The sequence below is a fragment of the Plectrocnemia conspersa genome, unplaced genomic scaffold, assembly GCF_051122295.1.
Source record: "Plectrocnemia conspersa isolate PC_06_02 unplaced genomic scaffold, ASM5112229v1 ptg000014l, whole genome shotgun sequence".
In the NCBI taxonomy this organism is placed as follows: Eukaryota; Metazoa; Arthropoda; class Insecta; order Trichoptera; family Polycentropodidae; genus Plectrocnemia; species Plectrocnemia conspersa.
In genome coordinates, this window is record NW_028277178.1 from 24104749 (window position 1) to 24132737 (window position 27989).

General features: G+C 35.4%; 1 protein-coding gene across 3 annotated transcripts; it reads left to right on the plus strand.

Annotated features, from left to right (window-relative positions):
• The first annotated feature begins 60 nt into the window (after positions 1 to 60).
• Dhc64C (dynein heavy chain, cytoplasmic) lies at positions 61 to 27976 on the plus strand. Of its 3 annotated transcripts, none has more exons than XM_088204018.1 (82): positions 61 to 367; positions 483 to 756; positions 813 to 950; positions 1031 to 1148; positions 2916 to 3029; positions 3098 to 3270; positions 3344 to 3586; positions 3906 to 4047; positions 4115 to 4228; positions 4291 to 4396; positions 4463 to 4662; positions 4727 to 4862; positions 4929 to 5035; positions 5095 to 5258; positions 5328 to 5433; positions 6733 to 6888; positions 6955 to 7134; positions 7196 to 7339; positions 7404 to 7549; positions 7611 to 7760; positions 7822 to 7914; positions 7977 to 8191; positions 8259 to 8385; positions 8448 to 8550; positions 8618 to 8840; positions 8904 to 9051; positions 9127 to 9442; positions 9504 to 9823; positions 9895 to 10228; positions 10299 to 10484; positions 10551 to 10751; positions 10813 to 11229; positions 11307 to 11433; positions 11502 to 11739; positions 11811 to 11925; positions 11990 to 12185; positions 12249 to 12337; positions 12762 to 12871; positions 14381 to 14506; positions 14573 to 14750; positions 14820 to 15056; positions 15126 to 15283; positions 15354 to 15480; positions 15551 to 15640; positions 15702 to 15861; positions 15917 to 16104; positions 16175 to 16301; positions 16365 to 16707; positions 16781 to 16926; positions 16998 to 17113; positions 17184 to 17280; positions 17355 to 17449; positions 17872 to 18143; positions 18200 to 18353; positions 18414 to 18622; positions 18691 to 18850; positions 18919 to 19020; positions 19086 to 19185; positions 19318 to 19513; positions 21351 to 21468; positions 22457 to 22828; positions 22907 to 23080; positions 23142 to 23306; positions 23375 to 23511; positions 23580 to 23740; positions 23821 to 23963; positions 24028 to 24096; positions 24162 to 24452; positions 24513 to 24619; positions 24688 to 25019; positions 25089 to 25350; positions 25427 to 25496; positions 25561 to 25633; positions 25707 to 25828; positions 25891 to 26073; positions 26140 to 26374; positions 26490 to 26596; positions 26657 to 26785; positions 26876 to 26989; positions 27053 to 27136; positions 27201 to 27490; positions 27559 to 27976. In XM_088204018.1, the coding sequence occupies exons 1-82, from the start codon at positions 130 to 132 to the stop codon at positions 27722 to 27724; spliced, it is 13992 nt and encodes a 4663-aa protein (XP_088060144.1). In that variant the 5' UTR covers positions 61 to 129; the 3' UTR covers positions 27725 to 27976. The 3 variants fall into 3 exon arrangements, with proteins under 3 accessions (XP_088060144.1, XP_088060143.1, XP_088060145.1); XM_088204017.1 differs by lacking the exon at positions 19318 to 19513 and adding an exon at positions 20562 to 20760; XM_088204019.1 differs by lacking the exons at positions 61 to 367; positions 483 to 756; positions 813 to 950; ... (33 more) ...; positions 12249 to 12337; positions 19318 to 19513 and adding exons at positions 12411 to 12561; positions 20562 to 20760.
• The last annotated feature ends 13 nt before the right edge of the window (positions 27977 to 27989 follow it).

Here is a 27989-nt window from a genome sequence, read left to right on the forward strand (position 1 = left end):
ATCACTTCCATATTAGTATAATGTGAGTCATCGAAGACGTCTGAAAAACGGGATCGATTCAGTGTTGCCAGCGTTTGCAAGTCGAATTGCCGGTGCGCTGGCAGTGACAGTTACAGGGGCGTAGGCGCTATGGCCGACTCTCTGGAAGCGGGGGACGCAGGCGGAGGCCCCGCTGAATCGCAGCCGGTGGCCGACGCTCTGTTCGTCAAGTATGCGGTGCGCGCGGCCGGCGTGCTTCTGGGCGAAGACGCGGCGGAGGCTGCTCTTCAGGTGGCTCTCACTGAGAAGTCCAACGTCGAGTGCGTGCGCAAGTTTCTACAGGAGCCCCAGGTCTCCTGCCTTTATCTGCAGCGCTGCTCTAACAAGGGTATGTTCTTTACTTGTGCAATATCGTTGACTCATTTGTTTCTGTCTCAAAATATTGTTCATTGCACAAATTAAATTATATATAATTGAAATATTAATTTTGAAAAACACCGTAGAAGATGAAAACGATCAACCGGGCGAAGGCGACGACGAAAAGGACTCCGCTGCTTATTTGGTATCCAACGAAGTTCATTACAGCAATGCGAGGATGACCGCTCTGGTCTGCGTGAAGCGCGGTGCCATCGTCGAAGCCGACAAGTCGATCCATTCGCAGGTTCGCATCCTCAACTTCTCCGAAGGGTCTCCATATGAAACGCTACACGCTTACATCAGCAAAGCCATGGCTCCGTTCTTCAAGAGCTACGTCAAAGAAAGCGGAAGGGCGGATAGGTGAATTAAACTTTTATATCACAATATTTTACAACGTATTAAATGCGAATGAATAGGGACGGAGACAAAATGGCACCATCTGTGGAGAAGAAGATGGCCGAATTGGAGATGGGACTTTTACATCTACAGCAAAACATTGATATTCCTGAGATTACTCTACCCGTTCACCAGACGGTGGCCAGTATAATTAAAAAGTATAAAGATTAATAAATATTGTATGTACTAATACATATAATATTTTCACCAATCGATACTAAATTCTTATAAATTTTAGATGCGCTGACGAAAGTCGTAAGCCGAGAGTCGCCGATTTCGGAGATCGCGTCGAAGATTCTACTTTTCTCAATCAACTTCAAAACGGCGTTAACCGTTGGATTAAAGAAATTCAAAAGGTAGTATATTTTTACAGTAGACTTTACAGGTTAGAAATTTTTGCAATGCGTTTGTACAAATACATATGTATGTATGTATTAGAAGTGCTTACATTTTTTACACTGGAGCAAAACTCAACAACTTTTATATTTATGTACATATGTATTTGTTGGTTCAGTGATTATTGCGCTAACGAAAATTGCACACAGTAAAAAAATTTTGATGATCGATATACACATTCATATATATTTAAGAATATATCAATATATATAAAAAATAATGTCAGTATTTGACAGATGTCAATATGATTTTAATTCACATTGGTATGATACACTAACATTACCTACAATTACACAAATTTTTACTTAAAAAATAGAGAAAAATATAAATCCGTTAGAATTGAAAGTATTTTAATGAAATAAAAAAAATATATTTTATCAGTAATAGAGCTAAATTTTAAATAAAAATGTAATTTTATAAAAAATATTTTATAATAAAATTAGTAATTTACATCGAAATGGAACACTTTTTTTATGATGTTGTATACTTGACAATCAAAACAACCGTCGTATGTTCAGAATTTTCGCTGTGTGGAATTTTGTGCAATAATTTGGTCACCATATTTGTTTTACAGTTATATTTTTAACTGAAATATTTTCAGAAGCACTACTTTTATTAACGTCTAGTGTGAGAAATAAAAATTATAATAATCAATTAACCCTTTGAGCGGTATCGCCGTACAAATACGATGGTCGATCTTTCACTGTTAAAAAAATACATACTTATAATAACTCACTCTCAGGTGTATACTAATATATTAACATTGTGTATAAATTAACTCACTACTCAAAGGGTTAATTATTTTTATTTTACTTTTAAACAAAAGGGCTTAAATCCGATTTATTTATTGTACAAAGGAATAAATTTGAAAGAAAAAATAATTCAGGAAAAAACAAGTATGAAGCAATCAACAACCACTCTCACCGTCATTCGAAATCAAGTTACAACGACACGATTATTTTGAGCTGGTATAAGAACTTCATCATCTTTTGTATTATTGTCTTGATTAATTTTCTGAGATTGCTCATTTGTAGTCTGAAGTTCTTTTCTTAACTTGTAATATGGAGCTAGAGATATATGAAATTGTGTTTTAAATTGCGTTCAGTTAAAGTATCAAAATTAATAAAATAAGTTTCAGCTCTTCTGCTAAATGTAGTTTTTTTATTCAGATTTTCTAAATTATAATTTTTATCATTAAAATTTTCATCACTGCTATTTGTGGAATTCGATCGAAATTCTTCCGTTAGGGTTACTAACTCTTCCTCATCTAATTCTACATCATAATTAATCAATTTGTAAAATTTGTACGAATATTTTTAAGTGCTTTACAATAGCTACATATTTTTATATAGCTGCATAAGAAAGGATGGGTCTGTGCAAGAAGCTTTTGAGTCATTTTTAAAAATACTATGACAGGAAGTGGTCAATATGGCTTCAAGTGATATTTTTCTTTTTCATGTATTCTTCCACATACTAAGCAGTTAAAAAACCAATCCCGAAATATATTATTCGTCATCCAACCTTTTTTGTTTGCTCTCCAGTATACTGGAAGGTTTGACTTATTACGTCCTTACATAGCACGCAGGTTCAATGTGCCATTAAATACTAAAGGTTTTGTATTTTGTGAATTCTCATCAAATCATAGACATAGTTCGTACTCTCGGGAAGTTGGAGTGTGTTGTCGGGGGAGTCTACTATTTATTAATAAAACGTAACTTTATTTAAAGGTCACCAAACTCGACCGCGATCCTTCTAACGGTACAGCGTTGCAAGAAATATCATTTTGGCTAAACTTGGAAAGAGCTTTGCATCGAATTCAAGAAAAGAGAGAAAGCGTAGAGGTAATTTTATACACATAATCCTTAACGTATCAATGAATTGTTTTTAATTTATTTACATTATCTTTTAGGTGGCTCTGACTCTGGAGATTCTCAAGTATGGAAAACGTTTTCATGCTACAGTTTCTTTTGATACCGACACCGGTCTCAAGCAAGCCCTCGCTTTGGTTTCCGACTATAATCCGTTAATGAAAGATTTTCCAATCAATGATTTGTTAAGTGCTACTGAACTCGACCGCATCAGGTTTGTATCTTTACTCTAATATGAATCGAAGCTATAGTGTACTGTATATAATTATTGAAACAAAAATTTACAGGACTGCCGTTCAGCAAATATTCTCCCATCTAAGAAAGATCCGCTCCACTAAATATCCGATACAACGCGGATTGCGTCTCGTCGAAGCTATATCTCGCGATTTGGGTCAACAGCTTTTGAAGGTTTTGGGAACTCGACGACTCATGCATATCCCGTTTGAAGATTTCGAACGTGTCATGGGGCAATGCTTTGAAGTTTTCTCATGTTGGGACGACGAATTTGAAAAACTGCAAGGTCTCCTCAGGTAAAATCATTTCGCATCATCAAAGCAATAAACATAAATTCACAAAGATAAGATAGCTCGACTCGTAAAATGATACCAGTTGTATTGTTGGTTGTTTTTAATGAGATCTTGTTTATTAGATATCATTGAATTTTTTTTTAAATTCATCATTTTAAACATTGAATGATTACCTGTATTTTATGTTTGATGAATAGATTTAAATTAACGTACATTTTTAATTTGTATAAAGTTTATTCTTTACCTATAGTATTTTATCTTTGTGGCAAAAAAAGTGTGATGCAGTGTTATCGATTTACTTTATTCCTATGTATATTTTTAGAGATATTGTGAAGAAGAAGCGCGATGAACATTTAAAAATGGTTTGGCGTGTTTCTCCATCTCACAAGAAGCTCCAAAGCCGCATGGAGCATATGAGACGTTTCCGCCGACAGCATGAGCAGTTGAGAACCGTCATGCTCAGAGTGTGTTTCTATATTTTTAAATATAGCTTTTTATCAATATATATTGGTATCTGTATTGTTTTAATAGGTTTTAAGACCTCGAGCTGTCGTTCAGGCTACGCCGACTGGTTCTGGACCAGAACAAACCAGCGCCCCACATTCGATGCCCATGGATGCAGCTGACGCAAATGCCATCTCTGAAGTAATTTAAATAAATATTTATATATGATATGTAATTTGTAATTCTTACATTTTTTTGATTAGGTTAATTTAGCGTATGAAAATGTTAAAGAAGTAGAATGTCTCGACATCTCCAAGGAAGGTTGCGACGCTTGGGAGGCAGGCGTCAGGCGTTACGAAGATCGTATCGGTAATATATTTTTCTATACTACATTTTATCTAAATATCTATTATTTTAAAACATATTTGTCTGCAGATCGCGTTGAGACACGTATCACAGCTCATCTTCGCGATCAACTGGGAACGGCTAAAAACGCTAATGAAATGTTTCGCATATTCTCAAGGTTCAATGCGTTATTTGTGAGACCTCATATTCGTGGAGCTATCCGAGAGTATCAAACACAATTGATACAAAGAGTTAAAGATGACATTGAAGCATTGCATGAAAAATTCAAGGTTCGATCGATGATCATATTCTTATTTGTTATGTATAAGATATAACCTATGTGTCTAATTTTAGGTTCAATATCCTCAAAGCAAATGCTGTCGTCTGTCATTGGTTCGTGATTTGCCACCAGTATCAGGCTCTATCATTTGGGCTAAACAGATCGATCATCAATTGACTACTTATTTGAAAAGAGTCGAAGATGTTCTTGGTATGACCATTACATGATTTGTTTAATTGAAATAATTACAATAATTAATTGATGAATTTTTTATAGGAAAAGGCTGGGAGAATCATATCGAAGGCCAAAAACTAAAAGCCGATGGCGATAGTTTTAGATTAAAACTGAACACACAGGAGTTGTTTGACGACTGGGCACGAAAGGTGCGAGTTTCGTACATTTAAATTTTTGTACAGTTCAATAACAATTTTTCGTTGTATAGGTGCAGCAAAGAAATCTTGGAGTGTCTGGTAGGATCTTCGCTATCGAATCTGTTCGCGCTCGTTCAGGCCGCGGAGGAAACGTGTTGAAATTGAAAGTCAATTTCCTACCTGAAATAATCACTTTGTATAAAGAAGTTCGCAATTTGAAGAACCTAGGATTTAGGTATTTTTATATTCGTTATTCGTGGTAATTTTATTGAAATTACGTATTAATTCCATGTCTTATGTTCAGAGTTCCACTGGCGATCGTTAACAAGGCACACCAAGCTAATCAACTATATCCGTTTGCGATTTCTTTGATCGAAAGCGTCAGAACCTACGAGCGTACGCTAGAGAAGGTAATTTTAATAATAAATGCGTTATTTTATTATTATATGTGTCCTAAAATAACAGTGATCTATTTCTATGCATTGGATTTCTATTTTATATCACATGTCCAAGACTGCTGTTAAAATCCTCGGTTCTTCTCAAATAACCGTATTTTTTTTATCAAATACAGATCTAAAGTTTTAATTGAATACTTTTCTGATTTAACCTCTCTCTTTATCAGCTCACCAATAGGAATGTTAATAAGGTAGAAAGAAGCCTGAACGATTTAAAGCTTCTGCATGATATACCTCGCGTATATTGCTTTGTTCTACTATAATTTTAGACGAAAAAACGAATGTGTACTCCTTAAAAGAATGCGTATGTGTGTTGCATCTGCCTATGTGCCTTTATATCTCTATATACATATCATACTATTCTTTCATCATATCGATTGCCACAGGTGTGTCCATATATAATGTAAGTATTCATACGGTACAAAAAATAAAAATCTTCGTCACAAAATAGAATTCTTAAAAACTGAGAATGTTCTTTGTTTGTGATTTACTTCTGAACTATTAGTATCGGTGGCATAATTAATCCAAAAAATTTACTTATTTTATTTAAATATAAATAAATACAGAATTAAATATTTTCCTTCTTCAAACTATGCTTTATTTGTTGAAATATTATTTGTACGCTCTAATTTTTATTATCATTTTATATTCAATCTGCAGTATGCTTTATAGAAGCTGTTGAAGTAACTATTTTTACAGTAATTATGTATTATCTGTTTATCTTCATTCTTATTTATAGTTATGCCACTGATTTTGCATAATGAATGTCATATTAAAATATATTTATATACTTATATTATAGTTTATTATTCTTTACATCTGTACGAAAAATATATTAATTTTTCGTTCAAAAAGATTGTTCCTGTAAATTTGAATTGTAAATAATATTTTCATATATATATATATATATATAAAAGTCATGAATGATGTGAATAAAAAAACATGCATATTTATTGTAATATCTATATGTAAAAATATATATAACTTATGCATGTCATTATGATTGATACGTCCTGCTTTACCCCAAAATTGACTGATAAAAGCATTACAAGTTTAGTTTTGTATTTTAGTATGCTTAGTGTCAAATTAAATCACTTGTTTTTAAAGTGGAATTTGTCCTTTAAACCATTGTTGCGAAAATATAATATCTACCCTTTCTATGCGAAATTTCCAATCAAAAGTTGTGGACAAGTTTCTTAAAAATAATTGATTCCATTATTATTTTGTATTTAATTTTTAATATATCTAATTCAGATCGACGACAAAGCATCTATTGTTCCGTTGGTTGCTGGACTGCGCAGAGATGTGTTGTCATTGATTTCTGAAGGTATGGGTCTGGTTTGGGAATCGTATAAGCTCGATCCGTACGTCCAAAAGCTCAGCGAAGTTGTCGTGTCATTCCAAGAGAAGGTATTTAATTATTTTTTTACAGTCTTGAATGATCAATATTTTATTGTATCGTTAAAATATTCACAGGTGGAAGATTTAGTGGTTGTCGAAGAACAATTGGAAGTTGACGTTCGCTCAATAGAAACGTGTCCTTATAGCGCAGCAACTTTAGCAGATATATTAAGCAAAATTCAACACGCTGTCGACGATTTGTCGCTTCGTCAATATTCTAATTTGCATCTCTGGGTTCAACGCTTGGATGAAGAGGTAATTTTATTGGATATATCCTATCGTTGCATTCATAGCGAATTCGAATTATCTATATCAGGTCGAAAAAAGTCTCGGAGTACGCTTACAAGCTGGAATTAAAGCCTGGACTGAAGCTTTGCGAGGCGAGTCCAAAGAAATCGATCTTTCCATGGATACGGACGCTCCGGCTAAACCTACCCATAAACTCGGCGGTGATCCTAAGGTATTATTTTAACATTTAATATTTTATAATAAACTTGATTCAAAATTTAATTTATTAAATCTAGATCGCTCGTGTAATATACGAAGTTAGAATCACAAATCAACAAATGTACTTGTATCCGTCTCTGGAAGAGGCTCGTTTCCAAATAATGCAGCAGCTCTTTGCTTGGCAAGCTGTAGTGACATCTCAGCACCGTCTTCAAAGTTCTCGGTACATTATTTATAATTTTATAATTAATTCGACTTGAAATTTATATTTTTTATTTGTTTAGTTATCAAGTCGGTATTGCGAGGCCTCAAGCACAGACGTATCGTAATTTATTGACTAAATTGCCCGGTGGCTCTCCTCCTCTCGAGGATGCTTATGAAGCTATCGAAACCAAAATATCCGAAGTGAGGGCATATGTCGACGAATGGCTAAGGTATTTAAATATTATAATACAATATTAAACATATAGTTATTTATTACGATCGTCTTTATAGATACCAAGCACTCTGGGATTTGCAAGCTGATAATTTGTATGGAAAACTTGGAGAGGATATTTCCTTATGGATTAAATGCTTGAACGATATCAAGTATGTGTTTTGTATATATTATTAATGTAGCTATCTATTGATTTCCATATCTGTTATAATAGGAAATCGCGTACTACTTTTGATACGTCCGATACTCGTCGTGAGTACGGTCCCATCATCATTGATTTCGCAAAGGTACAATCCAAAGTGACTTTGAAATACGACGCTTGGCACAAGGAGGCTCTCGGTAAATTTGGAATGTTGCTCGGAACCGAAATGACAACATTCCACGGTCAATTGGCAAAGTCCAGAGCGCAACTGGAAAATCAATCTTTAGGTAATAATAATTAAAAATGCTTTAGTTGAAGATTTTTTTATATTAAATATTTATATTCGACAAACAGAGGCGGCATCTACGAGCGATGCAGTCGGTCTTATAACTTACGTTCAGCAGCTGAAGAGAGAAGTTTTGGCCTGGGAGAGACAGGTCGATACGTATAGGGAGGCTCAAAGGATCTTAGAACGACAAAGGTATTTTCATTAAAATGACTCATGAAAATTCTCAATATAATTCAAATTATTATGTAATTTAGATTCCAATTTCCGACGTCTTGGCTCCACGTCGATAATATCGAAGGAGAATGGAGTGCTTTCAATGAAATCATGAGACGTAAAGATTCGTCTATTCAAACCCAGGTTTTTTAATGATCTATATTGATTGTGATCTATAATGATAAATGCTTATAAGTGAATGTGTATATAGGTCGCGTCCCTCCAACAAAAAATTGTCGCCGAAGACAAAGCTGTCGAGCAACGTACGTCGCAATTCCTCGTGGAATGGGAAAAGAACAAACCAACCGGTGGTGCCACACGTCCAGAAGATGCTTTGCAAAGCTTGCAAATTTACGAGTCTCGTTATGCACATCTTAAAGACGAGCGTGACAATGTAGCGAAAGCTAAAGAAGCTCTCGAATTGCACGATACTGGTATTTATTTTTATTTTAACCACATGTTAATCTTTGCCGATATATAATAAGTTAATTCAACAGTAGGCAGTGCTTCATCTGAAAGAATGGCTGTGGCGTTGGAAGAATTGCAAGATTTGAGAGGTGTTTGGTCATCTTTGAGTAAAGTTTGGGCTCAAATCGACGATACTCGCGAACGTCCATGGCTTTCGGTTCAACCGAGAAAATTAAGGTTAAAAATATTCTTCATACTAATATGTATAATATTGTCAAATACGTATTGTAATATATATTGAAATATATTTAGACAACAATTGGAAGCTATGCTAACGGAGCTTAAAGAATTACCGGCTCGCCTCCGAATGTATGAAAGCTTTGAATACGTCAGAAAGCTGCTCCACTCTTACACCAAAGTGAATATGACTATCGTTGAATTGAAATCTGATGCATTGAAAGAACGTCATTGGAAACAATTGTGCCGTCAGCTTCGCGTCGATTGGACTTTAGCCGATTTAACATTGGGTCAAGTGTGGGATGCTGATCTTTTGAAAAACGAACATATCGTCAAAGACGTTATTCTCGTAGCGCAAGGAGAAATGGCTCTGGAAGAGTTCTTGAAACAAGTATGTATTTTGCTCGTATACCGCCTGCTCTTATCAATTTTAATATCGATTTACATTTTAGGTGAGAGAGTCTTGGCAAAGTTACGAATTGGATTTGATCAACTATCAGAATAAATGTAAGATTATCCGTGGTTGGGACGATCTCTTCAATAAAGTGAAAGAGCATATAAATTCGGTGGCTGCTATGAAACTATCGCCATATTATAAAGTGTTCGAAGAAGAAGCTCTTACTTGGGAAGAAAAATTGAATAGAATCAACGGTTTATTCGATGTTTGGATCGACGTACAAAGACGATGGGTGTATTTAGAAGGAATATTCTCAGGATCTGCCGATATAAAAGCTTTGTTACCTGTTGAGACGTCTCGTTTTCAAAGTATCAGGTATTATAATCTATAATTTGCAATTATTTTACATTAATTTTTGGTATGCTGATTTTTTTATAATTTTTTAGTTCTGAATTTTTGGGTTTAATGAAAAAAGTTTCCAAATCTCCCATGGTCATGGATGTTCTTAACATTCCTGGGGTACAACGTTCTTTGGAGCGTCTTGCAGATCTCCTCGGAAAGATTCAAAAAGCCTTGGGCGAATATCTCGAAAGGGAGAGAACTAGTTTCCCCAGATTTTACTTTGTCGGCGATGAAGATTTATTGGAGATCATCGGCAACAGTAAAAATGTTGCACGTCTACAAAAACATTTTAAGAAAATGTTCGCCGGTGTTGCTGCTATATTGTTGAACGAGGATAATACTATAATTTTAGGAATAGCTTCTAGGGAAGGAGAAGAAGTGAGTCTTATATAATTTAATTAAGAAATCGACGTGTATATTTTATTTATATGTTTTAATTCATTTTTAGGTGCATTTTATTACACCAGTGAACACTGTCGAGCATCCTAAGATTAATGAATGGCTCACAATGGTCGAAAGGGAAATGAGAGTAACTCTAGCTTGTCGTTTGAAAGAAGCAGTTGCCGATGTGAAACAATTTCGCGACGGAGCCATTGATCCCGCCGCCTTCATGTCTTGGTGTGATAAGTATCAGGTATGATCATTTTGTTTGTTCTAAAAGTATTCTACTAGACAACTTATATAATTAACAATATTTTAGGCACAAATTGTCGTTCTGGCTGTCCAAATCATGTGGTCTGAAGAAGTTGAAGCGGCATTGCAAGCAGCAGGAGGTGATTCCACCGCCGGAGGAAAAGTTTTGCATCCGGCTCTTCGTCAAGTAGAAACGACGCTTAACGTTTTAGCAGATAGCGTTCTTCAAGAGCAGCCGCCATTGAGAAGACGTAAACTGGAACATCTGGTAATACAATATTTAAATCATAACACATAAAGTAGACGATTAATTTAATGATATGTTATAGATTAACGAATACGTACACAAACGTACCGTTACCAGGAGGCTCATCGCCGCAGAAGTGTGCACGCCTCGTAACTTTGAGTGGCTATGTGAAATGAGATGTTATTTCGACCCGAGGAATCCTGATGTTTTACAGCAATTAACTATTCATATGGCGAACGCTAAATTCCTTTACGGATTTGAATACTTAGGTGTTCAAGATCGATTAGTTCAAACGCCTTTAACTGACCGTTGCTATCTGACTATGACTCAAGCTTTGGAAGCTCGTTTGGGAGGATCGCCTTTCGGTCCGGCCGGTACTGGAAAAACTGAATCGGTGAAAGCTCTGGGCAATCAACTGGGAAGATTTGTGTTGGTCTTCAATTGTGACGAAACCTTTGATTTTCAAGCGATGGGCAGAATCTTCGTCGGATTGTGTCAAGTAAATTATTATATTTATGAATATATTTGAAGTTTTATATGATTTCTAATAATTAAAAACTTGGTGATTGAAATTAGGTAGGCGCTTGGGGTTGCTTCGACGAGTTTAACCGTTTAGAAGAGAGAATGCTTTCTGCTGTATCTCAACAAGTTCAAACTATACAAGAAGCCTTGAAACTGCACCAAGAAGGCGATAATAATTCATGTCAGTTTTTTAAATTAGTTTTTTGTAATACAAATATAGCATCATTATAATTTATATTATATTTTTAGCTTCCATCATCGTAGAATTGGTAGGAAAGCAAGTTAGAGTGTCACGCGACATGGCCATCTTCATAACTATGAATCCAGGATACGCTGGACGGTCAAATCTTCCGGATAATTTGAAGAAGCTGTTCAGGAGTTTAGCTATGACAACTCCTGATCGTCAATTGATTGCTGAAGTTATGCTTTTCAGTCAAGGTTTTAGAACAGCCGAAAAACTCGCTTGTAAAATTGTTCCGTTCTTTAAGTATGTATTATTAAAATTATTTTTTGTTATAGTAAATATAGTATAATAATTGTATGTATGAAATCTTTTAGATTATGCGATGAACAGCTTTCTAATCAATCTCATTACGATTTCGGTCTTCGAGCGTTGAAATCAGTACTCGTTTCCGCCGGTAATGTGAAGCGAGACCGTATCATGAAAATAAAGGTATATTTCAGTAATCAAATTAGAAGTTTCCGGAATCTATTTATTAATTTGTTTTATATATTAGGAAAATATGCTATCCCGCGGTGATAAATCCGTAGATGAAGCTTCGATTGCTGAATCTTTACCAGAACAGGACATTCTTATACAGAGCGTGTGCGAAACGATGGTACCCAAGCTGGTCGCTGAAGATATACCTCTATTATTCTCCCTTCTTAGTGACGTATTTCCTAATGTCGAGTATTCTAGAGCCAAAATGACAGGTAATACATTTTTATTATCTTATTGTTTAAAATATGGAATTTAATGATATTTTTGTCGTTTAGGGTTGAAAAACGAAATTAGGAAGGTTTGCGCTGAAGAATACTTGGTTTGTGGAGAGGGCGACGAACAAGGAGGCGCTTGGATGGAAAAGGTTTCTTTTTTTCTCTTTAAAAGTGCATACTATAAGCATAAAAATATGTATATGTATGCACACGCATATATAGATTTCTATGAGTCTTGAAAATGTATGTATGTTTATGTAACGATTATACTCTGCAACTGTTGCTCGTCTTCTCGCTATTAAATTTGCCAATTTTTTTCCTCTTGTGCTTCTTGGACACCAAGGACATAAGGGATTGTACATGGATAGAAAAGGTCAGTTGCTGTTTGAATCAATGTGTTTGTGTTTTGTAGATGTTTTTGTACAAACCTTATTTGTACAATAACAACCTTAAGTCTTTTATCAAATGCGTTTAACATACCTCGATATATATTTATTAGTGATGTGACTGTGAATTTTATTTTATTTTTTACACACATTACTTAGGACGTATTCTAAACGAATTTAATTTCAGGTCCTTCAATTATACCAAATATGCAAACTCAACCACGGCCTAATGATGGTGGGACCTTCGGGCAGCGGCAAATCAACTGCTTGGCGAGTTTTGTTGAAAGCTTTGGAAAGGTATAGTTTTAAAAATTTATTATTGTGCGTTAAAATAATATTTATTTATGAAAATACTTTTGATCATGGGTGCAAGTTTACAAAATATTAAGTTCATGTAACACTGTTCCACTAGGAATTGATAATTTATAGTGGAATCCGCTTAGAACGGAAATCACTAAGATCACTCTATGACTGACCAGCAAGATTCTAATAAACTGAGTGGAATCCTCGACGTGTTACTATGGTACTCCTCGCAGTCGTTGAAGGCTGTAGAAAAACTAATGATGAAACATTATTCAGTGCATGTTTTTTTTAATCCAGCATTACTTTTCTATTCTGAAAATTGACCAAAAGCCGACTTTTGAGATGTTGATATTTTATGTAATTTCTAAAACTTCCATCATATATTGAAACAAATATATTTTAAATTGCTCGTATTTTTTCGGGTCAGAATTTTAATACGGTTGTGGTGAGAATTTATATTAAAAGGTCAGAATAAATATTAATGGTCAGAATAAATATTAGATGGTCAGAATTTATATTAAATGGTAAGAATTATTTTAATCAAGATCATTTTTTTCAGTCAGTATTTATTACAGTTCATTGGTGAGTTTTTATAAAGAATAGCCAGTATTTATATTATATACTCTATATTTTAACCTAAAGGTCGGCTTGAGGTTGACAGATGACCGCTCTGTCGTTATTCCCGCTTCATTCATCGCTCTGAATACCTACGCGTCCTACATACAAATAAATAGATTCATTTAGAGTTCTTCATGGGGTGTTCAAGTTCTGACCAAACCTCGCTCGCTCGCTCGCACCTAACCTGTCCAGCACTTTTGTTGCGAGCGAGATATTTTATTAGATATTTCTAAAATAAATAATTAATTCCCCATTTATATTTATAAATGTTATAATATTTTTTTAATTCACATAATCCTCATATATTTTAATTCTGATCGTCCTATATTTATTTATTCTGACTGTATGCTATTTTTATTCTAACCATTTGATATTTATTTTAACCCTGAATAATGCAATAATTATGACCATTTATTTTTTTAATTCTGATTGTGCAGTGTTTTTATTCTGACCTTTTGATATTTATTCTGTTCCTAAATAATATTATTATGACCATCTTTAATTTAATTCTGACTGCCCTATATTTTTATTCTGACCATTTGATATTTATTCCGACCTTAAATAATATAATTAGGCCATTTATTATTTTAATTATAAATGGACTAATTATATTATTTTATCCTATATTTTTATTCTGACTATATGCTGTTTTTATTTTAACCATTTAGTATTTATTCTGACCCTGAATAATATAATTATGACCAGGCTGTTAATAAAATTCTGACCGAAATTTGATTTTTATTCTGGACCAAAGTTGATTTAAATTCTGACCATTTAAAACTTCCTAGAAACATACAATTTTTGATTAATTACAAATGTTGATCGATCAGTGAAACGTTTAAATGAAATTTATGCAATTTTAACATTGTTATTTATTTAAAATAGATACGAAGGAGTGGAAGGAGTCGCTCATGTTATTGATCCTAAAGCCATGTCCAAAGAAATGCTCTACGGTGTCTTAGATCCCAACACCAGGGAATGGACTGATGGTCTATTTACTCACATACTGAGGTACTTTTTTTATATTTTGTGCATTTGCCTAGAGTTACACCCATTTTTATGATCTTAATTTAATAGGAAAATCATCGATAATGTTCGTGGAGAAATCAATAAGAGGCAATGGATCATTTTCGACGGTGACGTAGATCCAGAATGGGTCGAAAATCTTAATTCAGTGCTGGACGATAATAAACTGTTGACTTTGCCTAACGGAGAACGTCTCAGTTTGCCGCCTAACGTCAGAGTCATGTTTGAGGTAAATATACCGATTGTCTCAATTAATATAATTGTCACTTTATAAATAATATTAAATTATATACAACAGGTCCAAGATTTGAAATATGCAACCCTCGCCACTGTTTCTCGATGCGGTATGGTTTGGTTCTCTCAAGATGTTCTCACCACTGAAATGATATTTGAGAACTATCTCATGAGATTAAAGAATATTGCGTTGGAGGACGGCGATGAAGATTCTCTAAGCATTCTAGCTATATCTGGAAAGAATACGTCGCAATCGACCGAACAGGTTACTCCCGATGAAATTTTATCACCAGCTTTGCAGGTATAATTTTGTTTAATATATGATAGTATTTAAGTTCGATGGTTTGCTTTAAAAATTTTCTCCATTCAGACTCAAAGATCCATTGCTGCTCTACTTGGTCCATTATTCTCAGCTGACGGTTTGGTAGTTCGTTGCATCGAACGCTCTGCGTCTTTGGATCATATCATGGATTTCACGAGACACCGTGCTCTCGGATCTCTATTTTCAATGTTGAATCAAGGCGTTAGGTATTTATTAAATTTGTAATAATGTAAGAAGTAATGTAATCGCACAATGATTAACTAACGATTTTTTCAGAAATATTTTGACGTATAACAGACAGCATCCAGATTTCCCTATCACCACTGATCAAATGGACGCTTATATACCTAAAGTCTTGGTGTATTCTCTGCTTTGGTCGTTTGCTGGTGATGCCAAGCTTAAAGTATTTATTTTATAGATGTATGTACTTTTATATTTCATCTATGTATCTTCATTGTTAATTTTTATGTTAGGATCGTTGTGAACTTGGAGATTTTATCAGATCTATTAGCACAGTTCCCTTACCACCTCCCAATGCAAATCAACCGATAATCGATTTTGAGGTTAGTTATTTTTAGAGAATCCTCGTATTGATTCAATATTTACTATTAAACTGTATTATAGGTTTCTATCACTGGTGAATGGGTTCCGTGGTCAGCAAAAGTACCTCAAATTGAAGTCGAAACTCATAAAGTAGCAGCTCCCGATGTTGTTGTACCGACGCTCGATACAGTCCGTCACGAAGCCTTGCTTTACACTTGGCTCGCTGAACATAAACCTTTAGGTAGATAAAAAATATTCTTAATATCTTAGAATATATTTTAAACTTATTATATTAGTTCTATGTGGACCTCCTGGATCCGGTAAGACTATGACGCTGTTTTCGGCTCTGCGAGCATTACCGGATATGGAAGTTGTCGGTTTGAACTTTTCATCGGCCACGACTCCGGAACTATTACTCAAAACGTTCGATCATTATTGTGAATATAGAAAGACTCCCAATGGTGTAGTTTTGGCACCAGTTCAGGTAATAATAATATACAACTTAATAATTATCATCTCAAATATTGCTTCTAATTTTTTAATTATTATTTAAGCTTGGTAAATGGCTTGTATTGTTCTGCGATGAAATTAATCTGCCCGATATGGATCAATACGGAACGCAAAGGGTTATTTCATTCTTGCGTCAATTACTCGAACACAAAGGATTTTATCGAGCGTCAGGTTTGTACCCATAGAGTACGCCGTTCAAGCTTTGCTCAAAATTAAAAATGAAAATGTATTTAGATCATTCATGGGTGTCTTTGGAGAGGATTCAGTTTGTGGGAGCGTGCAATCCACCAACCGATCCCGGTAGAAAACCGCTGAGTCACCGTCTGCTCCGGCATGTGCCCGTCATTTATGTCGATTATCCCGGCGAGACTTCCCTCAAACAAATCTATGGAACTTTCACACGAGCCATGTTGAGAATGATGCCGTCTTTGCGTACGTTCGCCGAGCCATTGACGAGCGCGATGGTGAAGCTGTATCTATCGTCGCAAGAACGATTCACTCAAGATATGCAGCCTCATTACGTTTACAGTCCTAGAGAGATGACTAGATGGGTGCGTGGTATATGTGAAGCTATACGGTTAGTTTTTTATAAATTTATAATAAGTTTTATTAATTAAAAATTTGTATTGAGAGAATGTTTTTTGTTACAGACCTTTAGATAGTCTTTCAGTCGAAGGTTTAGTTAGGTTGTGGGCTCATGAAGCGCTACGTCTGTTCCAAGATCGTCTTGTTGATGAAATTGAACGGAAATGGACCAACGACAACATAGATGCTGTCGCACAGCAGTTCTTCCCCGGTATAGTTTACGCAATGATTTATAAATATGTTGAGATTATTCCCGTGTATTAATTTCATTTTTAATTATAGGCATCAATCACGAAGCCGCATTAGTTAGACCAATTCTATACAGCAATTGGCTTAGTAAAGATTATAGTCCTGTCGAAAGAGATCATCTCAGAGATTACGTTAAAGCCAGGCTTAAAGTAAGTTTGCCGCTTATTATTCAAAGAGAACATATACTGTATATATTTATACATATTTTTTAAATTTCAGGTATTTTATGAAGAAGAATTGGACGTGCCGTTGGTGTTGTTTGATGAAGTTTTGGATCATGTTTTGAGGATTGACAGAATTTTCCGCCAGCCTCAAGGTATATACAAAATATCAATATGCTTCTTCATATAAAGTATTGCAATTCAATGGATGTGTTTCATTATTTTAAAGGACATCTGTTGCTTATTGGTGTCTCCGGTGCCGGTAAAACGACTCTCAGTCGGTTTGTCGCATGGATGAACGGGCTGAGCATATTCCAAATAAAAGTAAGTTTAAAAGTACTTTATTTAATATTTATATTGTTTTAGCGAATGTGTTGTGATGGTTTGGCACTTAGACACAATTTGACTGAATAAAAATTAAATATATATACATATTGATAAAACTATACAAACAATCTTCGTAGTGAAATCACATGGCTACACCATGATTTAAATATATAATTTTAACAAATAAATACTAAAACTTCAGAACGAATCAAAAAAATATGTATAACACATAAAATTGAGGGTCCGGTATTCGTACAGTGTATTAGGTGTACCTAGATTCTCCTAATCACACGGATGAATATCGTGATAATTAATTAAAATCAAGCTTGGTCATACATATTAGATGTTGAAAATTCTCAAATAATGAACTACTTCAGCTTATAGAGAAATATGTATTAAATTTTTATGTTTTATTTCAGGTGCATAATAAATACACCGGCTTAGACTTTGATGAAGATCTTCGAAGCGTTTTGAGACGCACAGGTTGCCGCGATGAGAAAGTCGCGTTCATCTTGGACGAATCTAATGTGTTAGACAGCGGATTCTTAGAGAGGATGAATACTTTATTGGCTAACGGAGAAGTGCCCGGTCTCTTCGAAGGCGACGATTTTGCCACTCTAATGACACAATGCAAAGAGGGAGCGCAACGCGAAGGCTTAATGTTAGACAGCAACGACGAACTCTACAAATGGTTAGTCGATGTTTATAATAATTATTTACGATGTACTAATAATATTAATTGATTAGGTTTACTGGACAAGTAATGCGTAATCTCCACGTCGTCTTCACGATGAATCCTTCGTCTCAAGGTCTCAAAGACAGAGCTGCGACATCTCCTGCGCTCTTCAACAGATGCGTCTTGAATTGGTTCGGCGATTGGAGTGACGGAGCTTTATATCAAGTAATCAAATAAACGATTCATGAGGAATTATTTCATATTAATCAATTGTTTTTATCGTAGGTCGGCAAAGAATTTACGTCTCGCGTGGACTTAGACGCTTCCGATTACATTGCACCTGAGAACTTCCCGGCCGCTTGCGGAAAAGTTCCGGCGCGTCCTCATCACAGAGACGCCGTAATCAACGCTTGTGTATATGTTCATCAAACTTTGAGAACTGCCAATAGTCGTCTCGCTAAACGCGGTGGAAGAACTATGGCAATTACGCCACGGTAAGACCTCGATTTGATTTTAAATGATCGGATTGATTGTAAAAATTGTGGATTGAAATATTTTGCAGCCATTATCTTGATTTCATTCAACATTTGGTGCGGTTGTATGGAGAGAAACGAACGGATTTGGAAGAACAGCAACTTCATTTGAACGTAGGTCTTGCAAAGATCGCCGAAACCGTGGAACAAGTCGAAGATATGCAGAAGAGCCTCGCTGTGAAATCGCAGGTTAAATATTTTGCCTTACCGTATCTATATCTTGCTTAGAAAAAATTGTTTAATGTATGTTTCTGCAGGAATTGCAAGCCAAGAACGATGCAGCTAACGCTAAACTGCGTCAAATGGTTAAAGACCAACAAGAAGCTGAAAAGAAGAAAGTGGAATCTCAAGAAATTCAAGTAATTGGATTGTGCATTTAAATAATTGCGCATCGTTCGCGTTATTTTTATTGATATTTTTATAGGTTTCGTTAGCTAAGCAGACCATTCAAATCGAAGCCAAACGTAAAGACGTAATGGCCGATTTGGCACTGGTGGAGCCGGCCGTAATCGACGCCCAAACCGGTGCGTATTCGTTCACACGGATATATTTAATCATATTATTTCTTAAGATACTTTTAAGATTTATTCAGTAGACGAAGGCAGAACTTTTAAGTTTATCATCTAACTTGATATTTAATTTGCCACCACTAAAAGCTGTGAGGTCGATAAAGAAGCAACAGTTAGTCGAGGTGCGCGCCATGGCGAATCCCCCGGCCATCGTCAAGTTGGCTTTGGAGTCCATCTGCCTGTTGCTGGACGACCGCACGTTGGACTGGCGCTCCATCCGCTCCGTTTTAATGCGTGACAACTTCATCCCTAGCATAGTCAACTTCCAAACGAACATGATAACGTTAGGACACATTCTACTAATTGTATCCTTCCACTCGATTTGAAACCATACCCTAAATCGATACTAAAAATGCTGCGGAACTTTGTATAATATAAAAATGCGCTTACTTTTTAAAATGTCACTGGAGATGTGTTATGTGTTAATAACCATATTTTGTAACTAATGACTATAACTTGATTAATCGTATATTATTTATTGGGATGATAGGATTTTAAATTTGAGGTTTATTAACATGTAAATATTAATTTAGGTCGCCTTCGTCATAATGAGTAATCCACGGAAGCCAATTGAATACAAATAATATTAAAAACTGATAAGTTTGCCTATCAACCCAATAATTTGTAATTCAATATTTAGATTAGATTTTAAGTCGTGTCACTTTTTTGATAATGTTTGTACATGAAACAATTACTCATTTATCTTTTGAGATGTTCAAGAAACCATTAAGTAGATGCTTGATATAGATCCTTCAAATCATTCTCATTTAGTTGAATAGCATTAAATGGACTTGCACGTATTTTTTTCAGTGCTAAAAACATAAAAAAGAGTTCTATTATGTTAAAATCACAGGACTAGATAGAAAGTCACCCGAAAATCGTCATAGACTCAATGGATAATGCTTCTCAAAAGAAAAATAATCAGATTATAATAATTGGGACTTTTATACATATTTTACGTATGTGACACGACTTTAGCAGCAACCTAATATATGTATTTTTATACATTAATATATAACATATAGAGTAATTTAGTTATTATATATACATACAATATGTGAGTGTTTACTGCTTTTATTGTAAAAGGTCTGCCTTCTTATTTATTATAATTTATGTGTATGTATTACTTTATTCTTTAATAGTAATAAGCATGGTCCATATATCTCTCATCTGATTATTTCTCTCTCTTTTCTTTTTTTGCTGTCATTTGCTCCTACCGCACCGCCATTGATCGCCTGCCGTGCACCACATCTCGTCACTATCGGTGGATAACCCGCTATGTGGAAAACTGGACTTCGAATCACCGTGTATATATAATACATAAAAAATAGCTGTAAAGTCGATTAAGAAACAACACTTGGTCGAAGTGCGTTCTATGGCCAACCCGCCGGCCATAGTGAAAGTAGCACTGGAGTCAATATGTCTCTTGCTCGGAGAGAACGCTACGGATTGGAAAGCCATTCGAGCCGTAATTATGAGGGAGAATTTTATCAACTCGATCGTATCGAACTTTTCGACCGAAGACATAACGTGAGAAATTAAATTATTTCATTCAAAGGCGCATACATAAAATTGACACATAATGCTTTGTTCTCTCCTAAACTTTCCCATAAATATTTTTACATAAGTATATATAATTTATGATTTTATGTGTTGATTATATGTATGTATGTTTCGTTATATATATATATAGTTTTTTATAGTATAGTTTTAATTCACTGCGCATGGTATCCTCATTCCTGATATGCTCGTTTTGATTTGATAATATACAAATTGATACAATCTCCATCAAGTTGCAAGTTTGCTCGTAATACGTTACTAATTAAAAATCATACGTCATAAAGGGTGGTTATAAACATTCAATGTTTTCTCATGTTAATATTATACATAATACATCATATAACGCTTGGGATTGGAATGCGGTGTTCCTCGTTTTGTCGTTTGCGTAAATCGATTCTTAACAAATACTTTTTTGAGTTCTGTATTTACGAAATTGTTTGTCCAAGTGCAGTGTATGGTTTCAAAAGTCAACTCTTTAAAACGACGAGTATTATATGACATTCATATTTTATTTTTGTGTGGAAAAATTTCTAATCGATTTTTTCGGGCGATACTTTCAGCGACGAGGTGCGTGAAAAGATGAAAACTCGCTATCTGAGCAACCCCGATTATAACTTTGAGAAGGTGAACAGAGCCAGTATGGCTTGCGGTCCTATGGTCAAATGGGCGATTGCACAGGTATTTATTAACATATGTATGTATTTCAGAGCATCCACTAATTAGCGAACAATATATAAGTATATTTACAAGGTGTGTCAAATGAAAACCTGAAATATAATTTATTGAATGAAAAAGTACAAATGGAGATTATTTTTGGCGTTCAATACAAGTTTTCCTAATGCTTAAAAAGTGCATGAATATTTATCTTTAAGCAGTTCAAACAAAAAAATCACTAGGAATGAGTATGGCAGAAGTTTAAGACAGCTAAAGTGCAGAATTGGGACTGTTGTAACCATAGAGTAAAGAAATAAATAGAAGCGGCAACGCATATTAAAGAATCGCCATCGACAAAAATTACATTTAACAAACGAATCCCCTTTGAAATTTCTTAATTTATATATTACTTTATTAATTTACTTTTATCACAAATTAACCAAACCCAACTTGACCTAATGAAAGTTCTAAAACTAATTGTAGTTTTAGAACTTTCATTAGATCAAGTACAATCTAAGCCAACTCAACTCTCAGGGAAAAATGAGTGGAAAAAGATTTACAGATGACAGAAGTCACATCTCGCATATTGCTCCATAGTTTGTCTGCACTTCGATATTACACTATGTTTTAAAAATATGATAGCTATCCTTACCGATATTATTGTGAACTTCTGATATGAGAGTATTGGTTAAAGTGTATTCAAACCGAATTTTATAAAAACAATTATCACTTCTCAGAAGGCAAAAATTCACGTCAAAAGCAATAATTGAATTTTTAAGGAACTTGTAAGGTTTTTATTTGACTCGCCCTCGTATTATATTACTTTTTTTATCAAAAGGGAATTTAACTAAGAGTCCTGAGAGATGGCTATAATTCCATGTGTAAGAGAATGGAGTTATTGATTATAATCTAGTGACACAACGGTTTTACTAGTTTTTACAAATAGTGTATATATGTAGCCGATTTATTCTAATTCGATCGATTGTATACAATATTTTTAATTACTCACTAGATTGAATATGCCGATATGTTAAAACGAGTGGAACCTCTACGCGAGGAGTTGCGCACGTTAGAAATTCGCGCCGAGACAAACGTGAAAGCCGGCGACGAAGTGACACATCTCATCGGACAATTAGAGAGAAGTATCGCCGCTTATAAAGAGGAATACGCGCAGCTCATTGCACAGGCGCAGGCTATTAAGACCGATTTGGAGAACGTACAGGCTAAAGTCGACAGGTCGATCGCTTTGCTCAAATCTCTGGTTATTGAACGAGAACGATGGGAGAGCAGTTCGGAGACGTTCCGCTCTCAGATGAGCACTATCGTCGGAGACGTGTTGTTGTCGGCTGCGTTCATCGCTTATGGTGGATACTTCGATCAACACGTAATTATAAATTTAATAATAAATACATACGAGACGTACATACATAATAATAATCAAAATTGTATTATTATTTTACAGTACAGACAGAGTCTATTCTCAACTTGGTTAGCCCATTTACAAAAAGCTGGTCTAAGATACAGACAAGACATCGCTCGTACGGAATATCTTTCAAATCCAGATGAACGATTGAGATGGCAAGCTAATGCACTACCTGCTGACGATTTATGCGTTGAAAACGCCATTATGTTGAAGGTAAATAATGCGGTAGTTTTAATTTTTGTCAAAATATATAACAATTTTTATGTATTTTCAGCGCTTTAACAGATATCCGCTCATAATCGATCCTTCAGGTCAAGCCACCGAGTTCATCATGAACGAGTTTAAAGAACGTAAAATCACTAAAACGTCCTTCTTAGACGATTCGTTCAGGAAGAACTTAGAATCGGCGTTGCGTTTCGGTAATCCGCTGCTCGTTCAAGTGAGTTTCGTGTATCTCTATCGACTGAATGATGAAACTGATGATATATTGATTTATTTAATGTTTAGGACGTCGAAAATTATGATCCTATTCTAAATCCTGTTCTCAATCGCGAACTTCGTAGAACTGGAGGACGCGTGCTCATTACTCTCGGAGATCAAGACATCGATCTTAGTCCGTCGTTTGTAATATTCTTGAGTACCAGGTAATTTTTTTAATTATTATTAATAAAATAACACGGACATTATAATTGTATTATTTGATCAATTTTAGGGACCCAACCGTGGAATTCCCTCCGGATATTTGCTCTCGAGTCACATTCGTCAACTTCACCGTTACTAGATCTTCACTTCAAAGTCAATGTCTCAATCAAGTGCTTAAAGCTGAACGTCCAGATATTGATGAAAAGCGATCAGACTTGCTGAAATTGCAGGGTAGGCATTTGATTGATTTTCAATCATGCTTAAAAATAAATATGGAATAATAAAGCATAAATATTTATTTATTTATATAGGTGAATTCCACTTAAGATTGAGACAACTAGAAAAATCGTTATTGCAAGCTTTAAATGATGCCAAAGGAAAGATCTTAGATGATGATTCTATTATAGCGACACTCGAAACGCTCAAGAAAGAAGCTGCTGATATTGGCCAAAAGGTTAATTTTTATTTATACATTTATATATTTACATCAATTACAATGGCAAAGTTGATAATTGCAGGTCGAAGAAACAGATAAGGTGATAGCTGAAATTGAAACAGTCAGTCAGCAATATTTGCCACTCTCACAGGTAATTTATCTATTCGTTGTATCGTTTATAATTTATTGCGGTGATTTTATAATAACATTTTCCAGGCATGTAGCAGTATGTACTTCACCATGGAGTCGCTCAATCAAGTGCACTTCTTATATCAATATTCGCTGAAAATGTTTTTGGATATGTTCGGATCAGTCTTGTATTCGAATCCCGGTCTGCAGCAAATCACAGATTACGCGAAGAGGCTCAACGTCATCACCGCTGATTTGTTCTCCGTGTGCTACGAAAGAGTCGCAAGAGGCATGCTGCACACGGATCGACTCACGTTCGCTTTGCTTTTATGCAAAATACATCTGAAAGGCAGATCTCAAGAAGAGCATTTGGAACAGGTATATAATGAATCTTAATTGATACATGCGATATTTATTTATTTAACTATTAAATTGCAGGAATTCCAAGTGTTTTTGAGAGGCAAAGAAGGTGTCGTTTCAGTGTCTTTTGTCATGGAAGGATTGACCGTAGAGCAACATGAATCTATGTTAAGATTGAGCATGAGGTAGGATCTGAATTTTATAAAATATAGGCTTTTAAATACGTATTTTAAAACAATATTATCTTTTATAGACTGCCGTCTTTGAGAAAGTTGCCCGAAAAGGTAGCGCAACACGGCCAAGACTTCTTGACTTGGCTGGGTCAAGCTTCTCCCGAACAATGCGTTCCTGTATTATGGGATAATCCGTCTCCGATTGCGGCGCACATGTATCAACTGTTGATAATTCAAGCGTTCAGACCCGATCGAGTCATAGCTGCCGCTCAACAGTTAGTTGGTGCCGTTTTGGGCTCTGGATTCATGCCGCGCGCTGAGAAAGAATTGGACTTCGCTGGTATAGTGGATCGGGATCTATCGGCTTCGACTCCCGCTTTGCTGTGTTCTGTTCCTGGATTCGACGCTAGCGGTGAGTGTTTTATATTTGATTCACTGTTACTTACATTCAACAATGTTTTATATTTTTGTTTGTCAACAGGAAGGGTCGATGATTTGGCTACGGAATTGAATAAACCTATTACGAGCATCGCTATCGGTTCAGCAGAAGGATTCAATCAAGCTGATAAGGTTATCAATACAGCTTGCAAGGCCGGCAGATGGGTCATGTTGAAGAACGTTCATCTCGCTCCGTCTTGGTTGGTGCAACTCGAAAAGAAGCTTCATTCGTTGCAGCCTCATCCTGGTTTTAGGCTGTTCTTAACTACCGAGATCAGTCCAAAATTGCCCGTCAATCTATTGAGGTATGTTATTCTTCCTACAATAAAACATTCTCAAGTGTAGCTTTTATTTTTTAACCTTATGTTCTGATTAATACAGGGCTGGAAGAATCTTTGTGTTTGAGCCTCCACCAGGTATCAAAGCCAATCTCATGCGTACATTCACAACGGTAAATATTATAAACATTAATATTTTATTTTGATTCATTAAATTTAAACTTAATTAATGTTTAGGTTCCAGCCACCAGAATGATGAAGGCGCCTTCGGAACGAGCTCGTCTATATTTCCTTCTGGCCTGGTTCCACGGTATCTATACTATTTGCTATTAATAATCTTTATTAGGGATACCATACTCATTTTTTACCATTACATTTTAAAGGAATTGTTCAAGAACGATTGCGTTACGTTCCGCTCGGTTGGGCCAAACATTACGAGTTCAACGAGAGCGATCTTCGCGTGGCTTGCGATACGTTAGATACGTGGATCGAAGCTACTGCTATGGTATGAAAAAATAATCTCATTCCAATACAAACGGGTTATTATATTATATATTATCATTTCAGGGCCGTACCAATCTTCCTCCGGATAAAGTGCCATGGGAAGCTCTCGTGACACTTTTATCTCAATGCATATACGGCGGTAAAATCGATAACACGTTCGATCAAAGATTGCTGCATTCCTTTTTGCGCAAATTGTTCACGCCCAAGAGCTTCGAACCAGATTTCCCATTGGTCTCGAACGTCGGCGTAAGTTTTAACAATGCAACGACGATCAAATGATTGAAATATTTAATTACTTTAAATATAATTTAGGGAGCCGATGGACAGCGTCACATAATTATGCCCGACGGTACGAGACGCGATCATTTCTTGAAATGGATCGAGAACCTCTCCGATCGTCAGACTCCCTCTTGGTTAGGTCTTCCGAATAATGCCGAAAAAGTATTGCTGACTACACAAGGAACAGATTTAGTTTCGAAACTGTTGAATATGCAACAGTTGGAAGACGAAGAAGAATTGGCTTATAATGCATCGCAACAAGATCAAGGTACCGTTTTAATTAAAATAACAGCCTCCTTCAGATCTGAGAAACAGACTTAAAATATTCATCGACTCTCAAAAGATTATTATAAATAACATAAAAAACATTTGTTTTAATATAGGTGTTACACCAGAGCTTTCTGTGCTCGGTGACGGTCGACCGGCTTGGATGAAGACTCTTCATCAATCGGCCACGATTTGGTTAGATTTGCTACCGAAGAGCTTATCGGTAAGCTAAAACATTATATAATTCATACTAGTAAATTATTATTAATCATATTATTTATAGACTCTCAAGAGAACCGTCGAAAACATTAAAGATCCTCTGTACCGATTCTTCGAAAGAGAAGTAGCTTCCGGATCTACTTTGTTAGGAGATGTCGTCCGAGACCTGCAGCACGTTGTGATGATCTGTCAAGTATGTTTTTTTTTATTATATATAAATCAAATTTCACTAACATTTGTATATATATATATTAATACAATACGATCATTGTAATATTCAAAGGGTGAGATGAAACAGACAAATATGAGTCGAGCTATGGTCGCTGATCTAGTGAGAGGTCTTTTACCAAAGAGCTGGCGAAGATACACTGTGGCGCCTGCTTGTACTGTGATTCAGGTAATAAAATGATGATAATCGACGTCATAATTATACATTATTTACACTTTTTATATCTTACAGTGGGTAACAGATTTTGCACAGCGTGTTAAACAATTGCAACAAGTGTCCGAATTAGTGGCGACGAAAGGCGCTAAAGAGTTACAGGTAAGAGTTAAATAATTTTTTGTATTCTATATATAATGATGTTGATTGTATCTTATTATTTTAGAGATTACCCGTTTGGTTGGGAGGTTTACTGAACCCCGAAGCCTATATTACGGCCACTAGGCAGTGCGTAGCTCAAGCGAACAGTTGGTCTTTGGAGGAGCTGCATCTGAAGGTTACTATGCCTGATTCTGGACAAACATTAGATCCGTCTAAAATAATATCAGAGGCTGACAGTAGTTCTTTCTGCGTCGTCGGGTTAAAATTGCAAGGGGCTCAGATCAGAAACAACGAACTTTTATTGGCATCCACTATTATGATCGATCTCCCGGCGACAATCATCACATGGTTGAGGTCTGTTCTTTACATGTTTCACTCAAATAACATAATTTATCAGATTTATAACTTGATTCGTTCTTTAGGGGTCGTGATGATATGGATTCCAGTGGATTAGTTTTGCCCGTATATTTGAATGCTCATCGCACAGAGCTGCTGTTTACGGTGAAGCTCGGAGTAGCACCAGGACCCGAGCATCATCATTTCCTGGAAAGGGGTGTTGCTTTGCTAACAAGCACAGCGCTTAACTAAATTTTATCATACATAAAATGATATCTGATTATTAGCTCAGTATTTTTACTATGTTCACTTTTTAATTTATACATATTTATAGAATAACTATTTTTTTTATATTAAATGTTAAAGCAATTATACTGTAACCAGTTTATTTAATTTAAAAAATAATATCGGATTTTAGAGCTTTATAGTATGATTGCTTATAAAATCTCTAATATTATATTTATTATGAAATATATGCTATCATAATAAATGGATTAAGCTTAATTCCGACTTTCAT